Source organism: Eleutherodactylus coqui, chromosome 4, assembly GCF_035609145.1.
Source record: "Eleutherodactylus coqui strain aEleCoq1 chromosome 4, aEleCoq1.hap1, whole genome shotgun sequence".
Lineage (NCBI taxonomy): Eukaryota > Metazoa > Chordata > Amphibia > Anura > Eleutherodactylidae > Eleutherodactylus > Eleutherodactylus coqui.
The window spans coordinates 103,316,402-103,333,047 of record NC_089840.1 but is presented as its reverse complement, the minus strand read 5'-3'; the positions used below and the strand labels follow the sequence as shown (position 1 = coordinate 103,333,047).

At 43.5% G+C, this 16,646-nt stretch overlaps 1 protein-coding gene across 2 annotated transcripts in view; it reads right to left on the bottom strand.

Moving 5' to 3' along the window:
• The window catches only part of SHROOM2 (shroom family member 2), a 162,847-nt gene that overhangs the window by 78,001 nt on the left and 68,200 nt on the right, over positions 1-16,646 (bottom strand). For both annotated transcript variants that reach the window (XM_066599927.1, XM_066599928.1), the window contains exon 3: positions 51-182. In XM_066599927.1, coding sequence (XP_066456024.1) covers positions 51-182 — 132 coding nt within the window. The remainder of the gene's footprint in view (positions 1-50; positions 183-16,646) is intronic.

Sequence of the window (16,646 nt, the reverse complement as noted above, 5' to 3'; positions counted from 1 at the left end):
GAAAATGTTAAAAATACATCTACCGTAGTATATTAATAAAGAAAGGTTACCTGGAATGATACCTATTGCCCCATGTAGGGTTCAAACTTGAGTTTGCAATCTGTGTGGTCAAAGCCTCCATTGGGTTTTCAATAAATTTTGTTGAGTGCCAAGAATGGGGTCTATAAGCAATATCATTTTTCCTGGAAAAAAAATATAAAATGTAAACAATCTGCCTGGTAATAGAAATTTAGAACATTTGAGGAGACTTTTTCCAAAATGAGTCAAGTCACCAGGAATTGTTTTAGAGGAAATGTAAAAAAAATGAAAATATACTATTGTAAAAGCCTTTTAAAGAGCTATATTAAGTATTATTGAACTGAGACCACATGAGACGTATTCTAGGTGGTCGCTGAAAACAGAAGTTAAAGAGATTTGTACTGCATCATAAGGAGGAAATCTTAAAAAAAAAAATGGACTTGACTCATTTTGAAAAAATGCTCATTTTTACAATAAAAAGAAGCCTGATCTACCATAAAACTAGCAAAATACAAGTTACAAACCGGCACATGCTAGTTAAAAATCAATTCTGCATGATGAAAAGATATGAAGCCAATTAGCCAAACCTCCCATTCCCAATATGTAGTCACGTGTGTCATCGGTCTGAGATGACCAAAGAGCAAAAGTTGGAAGCCAATTAACATGTGATGAACCAACGTGCACTCAAACAACATTTGACTATTTCTCAAAAACATCTAGAATGAAGTTTAATGATGAACCCCATGTGTGCAGAGTGTTAAGGCAGCAGAAGGTTGCGGGTTCAATCCCCGCTTGTTGCAGATAGCTGGCTCAAGGTTAACTCAGCCTTCAATCCTTCTGAAGTCGGTAAAATGAGCACCCAACTTGCTGGGGTGTAAAGATGACTGGGGAAGGCAATGGCAAACCACCCCGCAAAAACAGTCTGCCAGGAAAACGCCACCATGTGATGTCATCCTAGGAGTCCGTCATGACTCGGTGCTTGCACCAGATGACTTTACCTCTTGTGGGAGACATAATTAAAGGGACTGTACAAACCAGATACTAACACATCTTTCTCTAAGCTGTGTACATGATTAAGCCTCTTGTCCACAGGCAATATATCATTGCATTATGATAATCTGCATGTGGATAACACAATGAACACTTTCCATAGGATAACTATGGAAAGTGCAGCCCGATGTGACGATTTTCTGCTCGCGTATAAAAATCGCAGCATGCCGCGATTTACCCATTATTAATGATAGGTTCATCGCGGTGACTTTAGCTTCCTCCCACATCAAAAATCTGCTGCGGGAAAATGCTATGCCCGTGGACAGGCGTTCTCATAGGGGCAGCCATGTTTCCTAAACTGAAGTTAAAAGGGGTTGTGCCATCTCACACAACCTTTTTCAGAATATGGTGTCTGGGATAAATAGCTGATCACCTCGGGTCCAACTCCTCACAACCCCAGCAAACTGCTGATCTTGCTGAGGGAACTATGGTGGGCCAGACATTTCAGAAATGTAGTGGTACAAAGCTGCCATCCAGTATTACAAACATAGTATGAGCCAGAAATGTAGTATATGACGGCCATTCAGATGTCAAACCGAATCTGAAATGATCTTGCCAGGCCCAGCGCTAATGTCTGTGATTACAAGAAGAAAACAGCTCTAGCAGTTGGAACGTCTCAGCTGTATAACAGAATTAAAGTCATTAGTAGTACTCGATTAATACGTTCCTAGAAAAAGTTAGACTCCCACCATCCTGGTTGTAGCGTTCTGTATGCGAGATCCTCCCCTCCAATTGCAATTGTCAATTGCAAAAAGTTTTTGTTACATCAAGATATTTACTCACATGATGAGGTTTTCTAAGAATTTTGGAAGCAAAGGAACCATCACTCAATGGAATATGAAAATGATATAATGCTACATACTGCACAGGAAACTGGCATCACGGACTGTTGTAGACAAGATGCACACAACCACTATTTAGATTTATCAAGTATGACGGGATAAACCTAAAATGCAGTACATCAAAGCAGGGACATAAAAAGGAAGGGAGTGAGGGTGGGGGGGGACACAAGTCTACGAGGCATCACTATGAGCACATTAACTAGTCAACCATGGTGACATGGGAAGGACACTGTACCAAACACCAATACCATACCTCATGGAACTTCTCAAGATGTTCATGAGAAAACTCCTGGCCACAAGAAGATCTTTATCTGATGGCATGGTCTTTGTTATAATATTCACCACCACGTGCCTCTTCCTGAGCAGCCAAGCAATAAAGGGGACAAACCAGTTTGAGATCAAACCAATGAAATAAAATAAGCTTTGGTAATAGACGAGCCCGGTCGATACATTGGTGTACAAGATACAATATAAAACTACCTCTGCAAGTATTTCAGAACTTATTTTCTTAAGTGATCCCATTGGCCCCATACCTGTACAGTATCCTTGATGCCTAAATAATGTCTTCTGTGCTGTCCACATTAGGTTAGCGCTTCATGATGCCAGTTGCAGCAAAATCTTGGGTTAACAGAATACAGTGTAACGCAGGTCATATACATTTGATAACTGTTGGCCAATCAAAAATTTGGAAAATAACCATCACCCTCACTCCCATAAGACCTGAACTTGGAAATGGGGGGAGAGAAGCAGATACCTCTGGTCCCTCAATGGGATCGGATAAATGTAGTTCAATTGGAAATCAAAATAGTTTGATAAGGAGCGGACATCCCTAGACTAGGCTTATGATCCCTTTACAAAAGACGATCATCAGACTAGAGCGTTCCTTCAAACGCTCACTCAACTGACAATCGGACTGTGTAAGAGGAGCAACACTCGGCTGATGAACAAGCAAACGCTTGGTCTTTGTTGGTCAGTGGTCATTAGCACATGCAGATTATCTGCCCCTGTAGAACGTCCATTAGAATTGGTGATGCAGATTAAAGGTTTCTTGATGGATCTTGTTGTTCCAAAAGATTTGGATGGACATTTTTAAAAGGGCCACGGGAATATTTTTCATTCCTTAGGTCCACCAGTATGTAGAAGTCGGATAGTATTACCTTGTTTAGTTATGCCCTTCTATCAGAAATTCCTGAAGTTCTTCTCTTCATGTGATCTCACTGTGACCAGCTGAGATTTACTATCACTGCAGAAACCACCCCTTTACAATAATATACTTTAAAATGATTGAAAATACCCAAAACACAGAAATGCATTTAGAAATATAGATATGTATCGGCATACATACAGACCAGGGCGTATCACAGAGGACATTAGAGGGACCTCACTGGTAAAAGTCATACAGAATTCATTCCTCCAGATAATTTGAGGTAGATAATTAGTACTCACAGGCAGTTTAGATAGACAGGTCTTTACCTGGAAGTCAGCTTTAAGGTTTATCTAATTGTTTCTACCTCTTTCTCAATTTAACTATTTCCCCCGATGAGGCCACTGAATACAGGCATGAAGGAAACATGTTGGGTATGATAAACTGTATGGCATGTGTAGGGCGATATAGGTACCTTATAGGAGACAGCCACCTCTGAGTGGACCCGTCCTTATCAGGGCGACAGCCCCACAGTAAGGCAAGGAGTTTTAGTGGGCAGTTAGAGGTAGTGCGAGTCCACACAGCTTCCCTAAACTCTGTGTGAGTACTATGGTGACCATCACTTATCAACCTCAAATATCTAAAGGAATAAAAGGTGTATGACCTTTATCAGTGAGACCAACTGATGGTGAGTTATTGAAATTATTACTCCTTTTAGGTGGGTATTGTCATGAGACAGTGCAACAGGAAAAGATTGCTGGTTGCTAAATATTACCGTGATTTATGATGTTTTGTAGCCAATGTTTCCCTATGGACCCTTCCTATGTGTTGCATTGCATGAAAATGTGGCTTTCGAGCGGTACGATGCAACTTTTACAGTAGGAAATCCTACAGTAAAAGCCCTAAAATAAGCCCTAGTTGCACAAAGAACCCAAATACATCACATAAGAAGAGCTCCGCTGCGTCTTCTCTCAGGTCCTTGGCACTTGTCTTAAGACATCTCTTCCTGGTCAAGGATTTGAAAATCCCTGCCTCCAGGAAGCACTGACTCCGATTTGCCCTCCACATCCCCCGAAAATTCTTGCATATGGTACTACAAAATTGCAATATTGGCATGAGAAAGCGCCTTAAAGGAAGGGGGAAGAGTCCAGGTGCGTAGCCATCATCTGCTTTACAGCAAGTAAATGTCTGTGGCTGGGCTTAACGCATGAAAATTCAGGATGATTGTCACCAATCAGATACACAGATGTGCTGCTACCATGAAAATGCTCATTGCACTCCCATAAAGCACCATCATCCTGGGGTCTTATCTGCAAGCTGTGTTTAGAAATAACAGTAATCTTCAAAGAAAATCATTAAGTACTGAAAACTCCAAGACAGTTCGTCCGTTTACACCCACAATGCTCCTGTTATAACATGTAACCCCAGTCTAATATAAAAAGCCTACAGGCTTTTTCTTGCACCACACTATGACCCCTTTCCATGACCTTTGGTGGATGATTTGGTGTCATTAGATTTGTGACATCCTCACCACCGCCGTAAAATCATAAAATGTGAGTTTGATACATTGAATGACCTGTCAGGCCAGGTTAAAGTTACTATGTTACGTCTAGCGGTGCTGGTGCGTTTCAGCCAACAGCGCTGCTAGGAGAGTCAGGGCTTCTTCACCCCCCACAACTCCACTGAAAGCAATGGGCAATATCGCAAAACAAAAAGACATAGGCCCCCAGCACACGGGCGGAAATTCAGTGGCGGGATTTCCCGCAGAATTTCTGCCCGTGCCCGCTGCCATAGGATTGCATTAGATAATGCAATCCTAGACAGACGGCCGCGTGAAAACAAATCGCGGTATGTTCTATTTCTGTGCGGGTCTTGCAGAGGCCCGCACAGAAATGTCAGCGGTGACGGGCCGGCTCCTCTCTGCGCATGTGTCAGCTGGGCGGCAGCCGGCACACAGTGCAGAGAGTAGACGTCGGGAGTGGGTGAGCCGCGGGGCTGTGCAGCGGCACAGGTCTGTATCCTGCTGCGAGAATTCTCGCAGCGGGATCTGACCCGGCCGTCTGCAGGCTGCCATACTGCGATTTTTTTCCCTGCATAGCATTGCAAGACGGTACCATACAGGGAAACATCGCAAATGTGAATTAACTCATTTTATGTTCGCATAGCAAATATTGTGCCAATCTAGTCTCAAGAAACGTGGTACCGATCATACCATTAAGCGCTCTCTCACACAAGAGTATGCTATCACGTATTACGAGCGCAGGTTTTGCATGCGTAACACGCATCAATCTCCCATTAACCTTCACACACCAAGCGTGGCACATATTACTTGCGCACACACGCACCAAGAGTGTATGGGGATTGTCGTCACGTAGTAAGTATGCATCTCACTGCGTGCGAGGTACGCCCACGGCGTGCAGCAATACGAGGTCGTTTGAGAGCGCCCCTACTAGAACTTCAGCCTGGACAGAATATAATGGGGTCATGCGTGTTGGACACATTCACCACTAGCGGTACAGGTGAGCTAAGAAGGTATGGAAACGCACGACAAAAACATGTATATACTCAATGCCTCCATGTGATTCCTATACTAGTGAGCAGACGTTGGAATACCCGTAAGGTACTCGATGGGTAAATGGGGACAGTAAGTTCTACAACTGGAGAGCTGCGAGCTACTAGATGAAAGGAACAAAAGGCAACCGTCCACACATCTTAAACAGATGATACATCTGCAGAAAGGTGTTGGACGTGTAAAGGAGAAAAAAAAACTCCCACAAAGGCGCCATTGTGTTGGGGCCCCTTATTAGTTACTGAATTTTGCGGTTTAACTGTTGTGAATCAGCCCTTTATAGAGGCTTCCTCTTCATTTGCCTGGAGGGTAGTGTTTCCTAAATTAAGAGGATGTATATTTACCAATTAAGTGCTGCCACCTTGTGACCCACAGGGAGAACTGAAGAACTGACTGAATAGCAAGATCACTTTACACGGCATCAAATTATATATGTAGTCCATGAAGTGTAGAATACAACAAGTCAATAGTGCTACTTTTGCGCTGCAACCTCCATTCGGAAGTCCTGTTGCCAATCCGGCACAAAATACTGGAAGAAGAAGCCGTACATGCAGCGGTTTTTCTTCCTGCTAAAAGCCGGGCAGCTGAGCGGAAACCGAATGGACCCCATAATAGTCAATGGGGTATGTTTGGCGCAGTTCGCTTCTGCAGATGTGAAAGCAGCGGTAGTTATTTTTAAAAGAAAAAAAATATATAGTAGTTTCAAAATCGGCTATCGCACACCGTACTCACTGAGCCAGCCCGGGACACGCCACCGCCTTCAGGGGCTACGGAAGTAGGAGGCGGACAGAATACTGAGTGTAGAATATATTACACACACTCTACAGGTCGCAAGTTTTATAACATATCAATTTGTCCGGTTTTCTTGAGGTTTACAGCTAAGGCCGCTCTCACGCAAGCGTCTGGAAGAATGCTACATATTTTACGTAGCGTTTTACTGCGTGCGGAGCTGCATTTGTTATGCATTATTGTGCATGTTTGCCTATGTATTTTTGGCGTAGTGGCCTGCGGTGTTCCAGCACATACTTCACTCACTAAATTGCCTATTGAAATGAATGGGATGAGTAAAAATTGCATACGAAATTCTGCATTTTTTACGCAGGCCACTACGCATTATCAGTGCTGCACTAAACGCTGTGAAACACTCCCATTCATTCCAATGGGGCTGCTCACGCATGCATCAAAATGCAGCATCTTCAACGCTGCGCTTTGACATTGATGTTTTATCGTAGGCTGTTTTTAGCCCCTGCGCTGCTTATTGAAATTAATGGGCAGCACAACTTACATTTTTGACTGTGCTATTTGCAAGTATTAGCTGCATTACCTGAGAAACAAAAGGAATACTTACCTAGCTGGCGCCGTCAGGGTCCACACCGCTGTTCTCCGACAAAAGCATCTATTGCTAATGACGGGGGGTTGAAATCCCCACCTCCCAGCGAGAGATTGCTCTGATTAGTTCAGGAGCGTCATCTCCGCCAAATCAGAGCTGATGCTCGATGCACCAATCAGTGTTATTCAATGAATAGCTGTGATTCGTGCATCCAGCGCTGGCTGCGATTGGCTAAGCCTGCTGACACTCAGCATGCTCAGCCAGTCAGAGCAATCTCTTGCTTGAAGCGGGGTCTTCAAACCCCTTTACTAGCAAAATATCCTCTGTCATGATGACAAGTGCCGGGAGATCCAGAGAGCAGCGTCTGGGAACTGGACAACTCTAGCTAGGTGAGTATTTCCTTTCCAGCGTCCTTGGCTGCGTTTTCAGCCAAAACATTGTCAAAAACATATGACAACACTGTTGAAACTGCAGTGTTGAAAAGAGCTGCGTTTCTGCACACGCCTGTGTGAGGGAGGCCTAACAGGCACGAAGAGTGTGGCCCCAGATTCCAAACCCCACCTATGGCCGCTTTTCTCTCCAATCTAGAGATACAGTATTGTTGACCTAGGATGGGTGAATGTATCATCTCTGGGGGTCAGTGGCTGGAACCAGGGCGATCATCTATACTTCTGAGGAATGCAATTAAAATAAACTGTGACCACCCCCTTGTTAAACCCGGCAGTATTTAATGACCACCATATTTGTTTGTGCCAATATGCTAATTAGAACCTGAATCTCCTGCACAATACTGGCCCATTAGTTCCTACAAGCACCCAGCTTTCCTACTCCTGCAATAATGGGGGTTATGGAGTCAGTCCTGTGTATTTTATACCGCAGTGTTTTACCAACCTGTTCCATGTTTTTTTTACATTTTTTTACACTGCAGTACAGTGCAGGCTGCGGCGCTTTTGTTTTCAGCTAAAGGATACAAAATAGATTTTTTTTTAAGTCTGTATTTAATAGGAGACTGAAAAAACCCAAATGAATCCATTTTTTCAAAGTTTTCCTTTCCATTTTTTGTATCAGGTTTTACTCCCGAGCATGCAGAGATACGAAAATAATGGGAGCGAAGATAATCGAGCCAAGCAGTACAAACAGACCCCTTATGTGATGCTGAAAAACAGAAGTGAAACAAAAAAGAACGGAAAGCATACTTTGTTTTTTAAGTTATCCGTTTGATGGATCCGCCAAAAGAATGGAAAGAATGATTTCCGTTAACTTCAGGTTCTCTTCTATTTTGCACAGTTCCGTTTTCTGTAAACCAGGATCTACTAAAAAAAATACTAGCCCAACGCTAAAGTGCAGTTACAGTAGCCAAAGGGTCTAAATATTTGTTACTCGATGTCTATGGAAATACCTCCTAGTAACTGCTGGATTACTATAAATATGAGTCCATCCCGTCGTGCACGTTTATGGCGTTTATAGGACTGGGACGTACGGCGGATGGTTTCTCCATGCTGGTTAAAGATGTATTTAAAAAAAGGAGGGTGGGGAATAATGATCCAAAATTTCTCCTACCGTTATCTAGTGCGTTCATGTGTGCCAACAGCATACTGATGTCTGACATAACTCAAAGAAACCCAATACATCACCTAACCCTGCTTATTAAATGGAAGAGCTCCAAGATGGGACAACGGACTGCGTGTGCACTGAGCAGATACAGAGGCTCATGGAAAAACACTAGGCATAGAAAGGCAAGGGGTAAAGTTGCTCCGGGTGGGTTTTTTCTCACGTTGTTATCGGAATACAGTTTTTGCTGCAATTCTTACAAAAAGTGTGACGTGACCACAATGTGTAAATAAGCCTTTCCAATATTATCTATTAATCTAATACTTAATGGTGTTTCCCCATCATACTCTATTAGGGCACATGAGAAATAATTGTACAGTAACACTACTCCGCTATAGCCCCCCCCCCCCCCCCAAAAAAAATATATAACTGCCCCCTCCATAGTAATAATACTCTAAAAAGTGCCACCAGCTACAAGAATGCCCTATCAAGATCCCGCATTAGCAAAGTTAATGTTCCCTTAGTAACAATACTCTGCCAGAGTGCTTCCCTAATCACCCCATTAATAATAATGCTCCGGCATAGTACTCCCAAAATCAAGCACCGAGTCGTGACCGACTCCTAGGGTGACGTCCCTTTCTGACGTTTTCTTAGCAAACGTTTTTTGTCGGGTGAGTTGCTGTTGCCTTCCCCAGTCATCTTTACCCCCTCCCCCCCCCCCTCCCCCACCTCGAAGGATGGAAGGCTGAGTCAACCTTGAGCCGGATACCTGAACCACGTGGGGATTGAAACTGCAACCTTCAGGCTGTGAGCAAGAGATTAGGACTGCATTCTGCTGCCTTAACACTCTGCGCCACACGAGGCTCTGCAGATATATAGTTTCCTATTATTAGATGTAACATTTTTTATTATAAACCTATTAAAATGCTTCTATGACCGATAGAAGAGCATGTGGGTCCTGCTCATCAACACCGAGTGATTGACAGCTTTGTTGGACGAGTTTCTACACGGTGAGGAGGCAAGCAGGACATAATCTCTCTACATGTATTAAATAATGGAGATTTCAATCTGACCAGCTAAAATTGCTTTGTGTAAACCCAGCAAAATTGTAATCCAATCCCATAAATATCCACCTACACCCAGACTACTTTTTCCCTCTCACTTAGAGGAGCCAAGAGTTTTCCATGCTGATCACACAGACCTCACATTAAAGTGTCACCTTTATTAAGGCTGGCCATATAATCAAAATCCATCTCTCTTTTACAAAAATGACTCTATCTAGATAACGCCTACAAACATCGGTTCTTGGGTCTACGAGCTGCAGTTGGCAGCTCTGTTAGCGAGCGGTCACGCAGCGGTTTGTACTTCTTTAAACACATTCTGTGACTTTGCTCGGGGGTTCCCTGAGAACTGCAGAAAACAGCGCTGCGACGGTTTATATTGTGATTTGGTGTCTGTTTTAATTGGAGTATAGAAAAGCGTTACGCTATACTCCAAACAAAACAAACAGGAACCTTGTAAAGCATGTTAAACAATGCGGTGTGAACGCTCCCTTACTCCGATCAGTACTTGGCGTGCCTAATGGTATTCCTAATCGGCTCATTGTTCCCTGGCAGAGCTGTTTGGGTTCACGTGGTGCAATATTGTAGTACTCAGGGTGGTCATAACTCGTCTTCACATTATGTAGTTGGACAGGATCTTTTCAGGAGACTTCACATTTTTTTTCATCCTTCCTGCAGTTTTCTTCCGTTTGCTCTTCTGTTGAATATCCTTCAAACAGGCTTAGGTTAGGCCCAGCTATGTAATGCAGAATATCGGTAAGAGTGCCAGGTGGCCAATGTCATAGCAAAAGGTCTGAATAATAATAATATGCGCTCATTACATAGGTAAGGGGACAAAAGAAAGAAAAATCACCACTCTTCTTTTAAAGGGCCACTCCTGCGACTTTTTATTCATTCATTATGTGGCTATCCCTCCAGTAGACATAAGCCAGGTAGTATTACCTTGGTTAGTTATTTCTTTCTAACTGCGATTGTTCTCAGCAAGAGAAACCGAGTAATCTTGTAGATATGATACCTTTTAATGGCTAACAAAAATACATGATGATATAGCGAACTTTCAAACCTACTCAAACTCCTGTCTGCTTCCTCCTCAGATGGTCAAGTGTACTTGGGTTTATGTGTTCATTTTAATCAATTTCTCAGTCTGTGTGATGCCGTTATATGGACTCTACCACAGAAGAGATAGACACTACTATTACAGTTACTTATGTAACTCCTGCCAAACAGTTGTAATAGAAATCACAGCTCATCTTCTAGACTGTATACCTATGGTCCGTAGCATATTTTGGTGAATATAGGATACAGATTGTAATGGCAGTGTTGCAGAGACTGTACATTCTGTAGCTGATCATATAATAAGGGGCTGATGCATCATGGGATTGATATGAAAGTGAAAGCAACATGAAGAAGCTGCCTGATAAGAATCGAACAGAAGGCTGCACTGCATGGTAGTGACTGCAATACACGGAGGAGACATCCAGAGGGCGACAGGCAATCAAGTGAGGGGACAAAGTGAAAAAAAGAAGGTCCAAAAAAAGGGACCGCTGGAGCGACTGCTATTAGGGATGTAATCCAAATAGTAAAGATATAGTAGAAGATAGTAGGGTGCTGCCACTTCAATTACCGTCACCATGGGTAACGGGGCATGAAAGTGGCAGAACTCGCCAGCACTTCTTGCATTGGTGTATAGTGAGAGTTTATATAGATATTTAAAATGTGACTAGTTTTTTCCCCTCCTTTATTTTTTACATTTACTCAATGACCAAATTTAGAAACTCTAAAAAAAACCAAACAAGAAAAAAAAACACACCTTTAAAAGTAGACAGACCTGTCGCATATCGAAATGTTGAAAAAGTATAAAGACCTACAGAGTTTCAGGATGCACAATATTACAAAAATGCAATATTTTAAAATTTGCTGTCAGCCCGACAATGTGAAGCTGGGAGAAAAAAAAAAGAAGACATTGCTGTACTTTTGCAGCTGTCTCCCCTGCTTATGGAAGGCTGAAGCAATATTATTTATGGCCCTCCTAACGTGGAGCGTTGGCCAACTATGTGTATGCCAACCAGAGCCATTGTGCCTCCGGTAAATGTATAACAGATCTGTCCATATGACCCGCACTAAACGCAGAGCAGGCGGATTAAATATTCTCCAAGAATTGAGCGCCGTGAACACAACTCACTTCAAGGACCCACTCCATTCAAGAAACTATTCCAAAAATGTTATTGTACCTGGTCAGATCAAGTGCGCTACGGGGACTTTATCTTGTGTAAATTCTCCCCGGGGACAGAGTGTTAATCCGCCCTTTTCTTGCCTTGTTTAAATTAATTATAATGTCAGTTCCACATTGGCAACCAAGTGGAAAAAGAACGAATTGATAACTGTACAATCAAAGACTGAGGAATGTAAAAGAGAACATTCTTGCTGAAAACCAGAAAAACTAAAGAGCTTCTTGAATCCTGCCAAGGAAAACACAGTCTTAAATATTTGAGTGCTTTTCAAAATGTGACCTAAACGCCAGCAGATGGTTTAGAAGCGGCTTCAATTATTGCATTAGGGTAGTAATCTCCATCCTGTGGCTCATCGGCAGCTACAAAACTACAATTTCCAGCGTGTCCTAACAGACCGAAAACAATTTATGCCATTACAGAAAAAAAGGTAGAATGGGGCTAAGCTGCAATACCTGATAAAGCCCATGGTCAAAAGTGGCGCTGTTTTGGTTAAAAAAAAAAAAAAAAGAACTGACTTTTCTAATGTTATGTATTTATCTATGCTCTCAATCAGTTACCTTTACGAGGGCCGATAGTAGCCTAAATAAATCACTGAAATGAATGATTGTGGGTGTCCGCTGGCAGAGAACACGGCCCCCGACAGGGCACTGAGAGAGAAATTGCTCAAAAGCTGTTCATCGTTCAGTTTCATTGAGCTTAAATGGAACGACTACTGATCGCCGTCTCGATCAGTGTAAATGGGAGTTGCTCAATCGCTGGAGGCGGGTGGTTGGAGGAGATCTCTTGCCTCTCAGACAGACTGTCGCTGGAATGGCCGTTGGGCGCCAACGTGCCCAACGGTTGTCCCCAGTGTAAAGGTACCTTAAAGGAGATGTCCCGAGGCAGCAAGTGGGTCTATACACTTCTGTATGGCCATAATAATGCACTTTGTAATGTACATTGTGCATTAATTATGAGCCATACAGAAGTTATAAAAAGTTTTTTACTTACCTGCTCCGTTGCTAGCGTCCTCGTCTCCATGGTGCCGACTAATTTTTGGCCTCCGATGGCCAAATTAGCCGCGCTTGCGCAGTCCGGGTCTTCTGCTGTTCTCTATGGGGCTCCGTGTAGCTCCGCCCCGTCACGTGCCGATTCCAGCCAATCAGGAGGCTGGAATCGGCAGTGGACCGCACAGAAGAGCTGCGGTCCACGGAGGAAGAGGCCATCTTCAGCGGTGAGTAGAGAAGTCACCGGAGCGCCGGGATTCAGGTAAGCGCTGTGCGGGTGGTTTTTTTAACCCCTGCATCGGGGTTGTCTCGCGCCGAACGGGGGGGGGGTTTAAAAAAAAAAAAACCCGTTTCGGCGCGGGACATCTCCTTTAAGGTACAACTCTAGCAAAGTTCTAGGACTACCTATATAGAACTTCAAGTGGAGGCGCTGTAGCTGTACTGACTGAGGCATTGTGATTGTGGCTACTTTTCAGGGCACTATGGCTGTTCCTGTTCTTGGGAGCACTGTGGTTGTAAATGTGCTATATCAACCAACTCAAAGTAGGGCTCTTAGTAAAAGATCTACAGTGTTAAGCTTAAGGCCGCTTTCACACGGGCGACAAAATCGTGCAATTTTGTCGCCATCTGATAGCACGAAAAATTGTATATATGTGAAGCCCATGGTTTTCAATGGGTTCCTTCACATTAGTGATGTGTAGTCTGATGCGATCTTCAAAAAAAAAAAAAAATGTGGCATGCTCTATATTGCAACTATTTGCTAATTTGTGTACCCTTGGTTTCCCTATGGAGCCTTCATTTTTGTCGTATTACAACGCATGAAATCGTGGTTTTCGTGCAACGCGACTTTAACATTAGACAATAAGCCATACCCCAAAAATAAGCCCTAGCTGCCCTCCAAAAAAATAAAATAAAGGAATACTTACCTAAAAGGCTCCGGCTGGTGTGTTGTGGAGGCGGGATTTATGAATTGAATCGTCTGAGCCGTGACATTGATTGGCCAATTCATAAATCCAGCCTTCATAATGCAATGGCGGTGATTGGCTGAGCAGCGACTGAAGAACCAATCAATGCAGTGCTAGATGAAACAATCACAGCCATCACATTGCTTCATCCAGTGCTGCATTGGTTGGCTGGGCAGCGCTTGAGAACCAATCAGAGCAGTTGCTTCCTGGAGGCGGGATTTATGAATCTTGCAATCAGGAAGTGATCTTCTGTGGGCGAACAAGGACTGCAGGACGCGTGGCAGAGCTCCAGAGAGCAGTGGGAGGACCCGGACCCAGCCTGCTAGGCAAGTTGTTTTTTGTTTTTTTTATGGAATGCAGCATACGGCTTATTTCGGGTCAGAGCCTAACCCTTCGTGTGATAAAATCGCGCAAATTTATCGCGGGTAGCAGTGATGAGAGATTTTTCACAAGAAAACGCATCGCTGACGCAAAAAGCTGCAATATTGCCGCGATTTTGTAGCTGCGATATCGCTGTCACCCGTGTGAAAGAGACCTGAATGTTGTTCGAGACTTCTAAAAAACAAAAAGTAGCAAAACGCACTGCTATAAGATACAATGGGGCATTCCTCCCTTCCAGTTTGACTCCGTGCATGCACAAATCACTGGCGGGTTTCACTGTATCAGTCCATAGGAGAGCAATCCGTTTCTAGTGGGGCACGGCAGGCCGGCCCATGGTGTCTTTTTAGAGTTCCCTTGGCAACTTTCAGCCCCCGGTATTTGGCGGACAAAAGAGTTAAGTCCTGCTTTGTCTCCACAGTGATAACAGTAGAGAAGCAACTTTTAATCAGAATCAGCAGCATTCTAGAGATTTGAGACAACAGACTACCGAAAAAAATGTTCTGAGCTTTCCAGCACATACCATAGTGGCCTCTACAGTGTGAAAGGGGTTTTCCTGGTAAATGCTATTTTTTGGTGTATGTAAAATAAATGTTGCCACTACTTTTAGACCTGACCATTTTATGACATTCCTGCTGTTTTTCCCACTGGTCACATGACTACAACGCCCCATGATTGCTCATTAGGGTCATTTCATTTAGAAAAACTAATCATCAAAATTGGGGTTATTTAGTTTAGAAGAAAAAAAAAAAAGACGGCTGAGGGGCGACCTAATAACTAAGGGTCTATTGCATGACCTGTTTTACCCAGGACTGTGATGTAACAAGAGGGCAGCCTCTACATCTAGAGGAAAGAAAGTTTCTACACCAACACAGAAGGGGTTCTTTACTGTAAGAGCAGTGAGACTATGGAACGCTTTTCCTCAGGACGTGGTAATGGTGAACTCACTAAAAGAGTTCAAGAGGGGCCTGGACGCCTGAGTGCAACAATATTACATGGTATGGTCGCTTACTTCAGAAGGGTCGGTGATCCAGGAAGTTATTCGGAAGGAAAATTTGCTTCTACCTCATTGGGGGTTTTTGCCTTCCTCTGGATCAACGCTGCAGGATAACAGGCTGAACTGAATGGATCTAGGTCTTTTTCCCCATACTGCACTGTGCAGCCATGGTAGGGAGACTTGTGCTGTGTGTACATGAGCTTCAGAATGCAGAGAGCTTATGGTCTTAATAATATGTAGATTTACGAGGCCTCGCACATCTTCCTGATGGTTCTCGGGACCCTCTCGGGACCCTCAGGACCCTCCCACCCCCCATATTTTTTGACACCATGACCAGATGGGTCTGAAAATTGTTTATTTATATACCTTCTAGTAACGAACAATTGTGCAAATAACCCTCCCAGTACCTGCAGCATGTGGACCTTGCACCAAGTTCTAAGGGCTCTCTAACACAAGCCCTTCATATAATCTCGCCTGTGTGTGGGTTTTGCGCGTGTTCTACTTGTAGCATATGGTAGCAAACCTTACATTACTTTCAATTGTGTCTCTCACACAGCACAAAGTCTCCCTAATATATAAATGGGGGAGATAACATATACTTTAAATGATCACCAACTTTTCAAACAACTTGTGATTATATGATATCCAAGGTGATGGGTAGCAAAACGGACATTTATGGAAAATTAGGATTTATGCAGAAAAAAACATCACTCTAAAGTGCTGGCCACTGTGAGTCTCCCTTCCTAATAGTTTGATGTTCACTGCCTGCTGTCAAATGATTTGAGGGAGGAATGGGTTATCATGCTCATTGAACTATATGAGAGAAGAGTAGTGGGAAAGGGAGGGGAAACAGGTGCAGGAGCAAATGGCGAGTAATCTGCTGCTGTTTATTCACATCTCCACTGCTCACTCTGGCTGTACACGCCTACATGATTACATAAGGATGTCTCTGTGCATGACAGACAGAGACCAGGATCTCTCTGTAACAGATAGTGGTATTCCTAATGTATACACATGGCAGCCTATTCTGAAAAGGCATATAAAAAGTTAGGTCCGCTTTAATGATATACATTTGACAGCCCAGCCTGCTGCACATTTACCTGTCAGCATCTGTCCCTCATAATATGGATAAGCAGATGCCATCCACAATTTGTACAACACACACTAAGGCCCAATGCACACGGTTGGATTTACATTGCAGAATCCAGAGCGGGCATCCGCCTTCAGTTTCCACAGCAAATACTGGCCATAGCATGCTACGTAAAGTGGCAATTTTCCACCCGCAGGGGAAAGGGGGGAGAAAAAAAAAAAAAAATCACAGCATGCTCTATTTTAAGCCGAACTCCATGTGGACAGCTTCCATTGAAGTCAATGGAAGCCGTCCAAACTGCGGCCTGTGCACAGCTGCAGACGGGCCGTGGGATCCACGTTAACGCCTAGCAACAGCATGGCATCATCTGTACTGCACATGTGCCGGCTGGCACATCCACATTACAGATGAGGAAACACTGTCGACAGGTACAC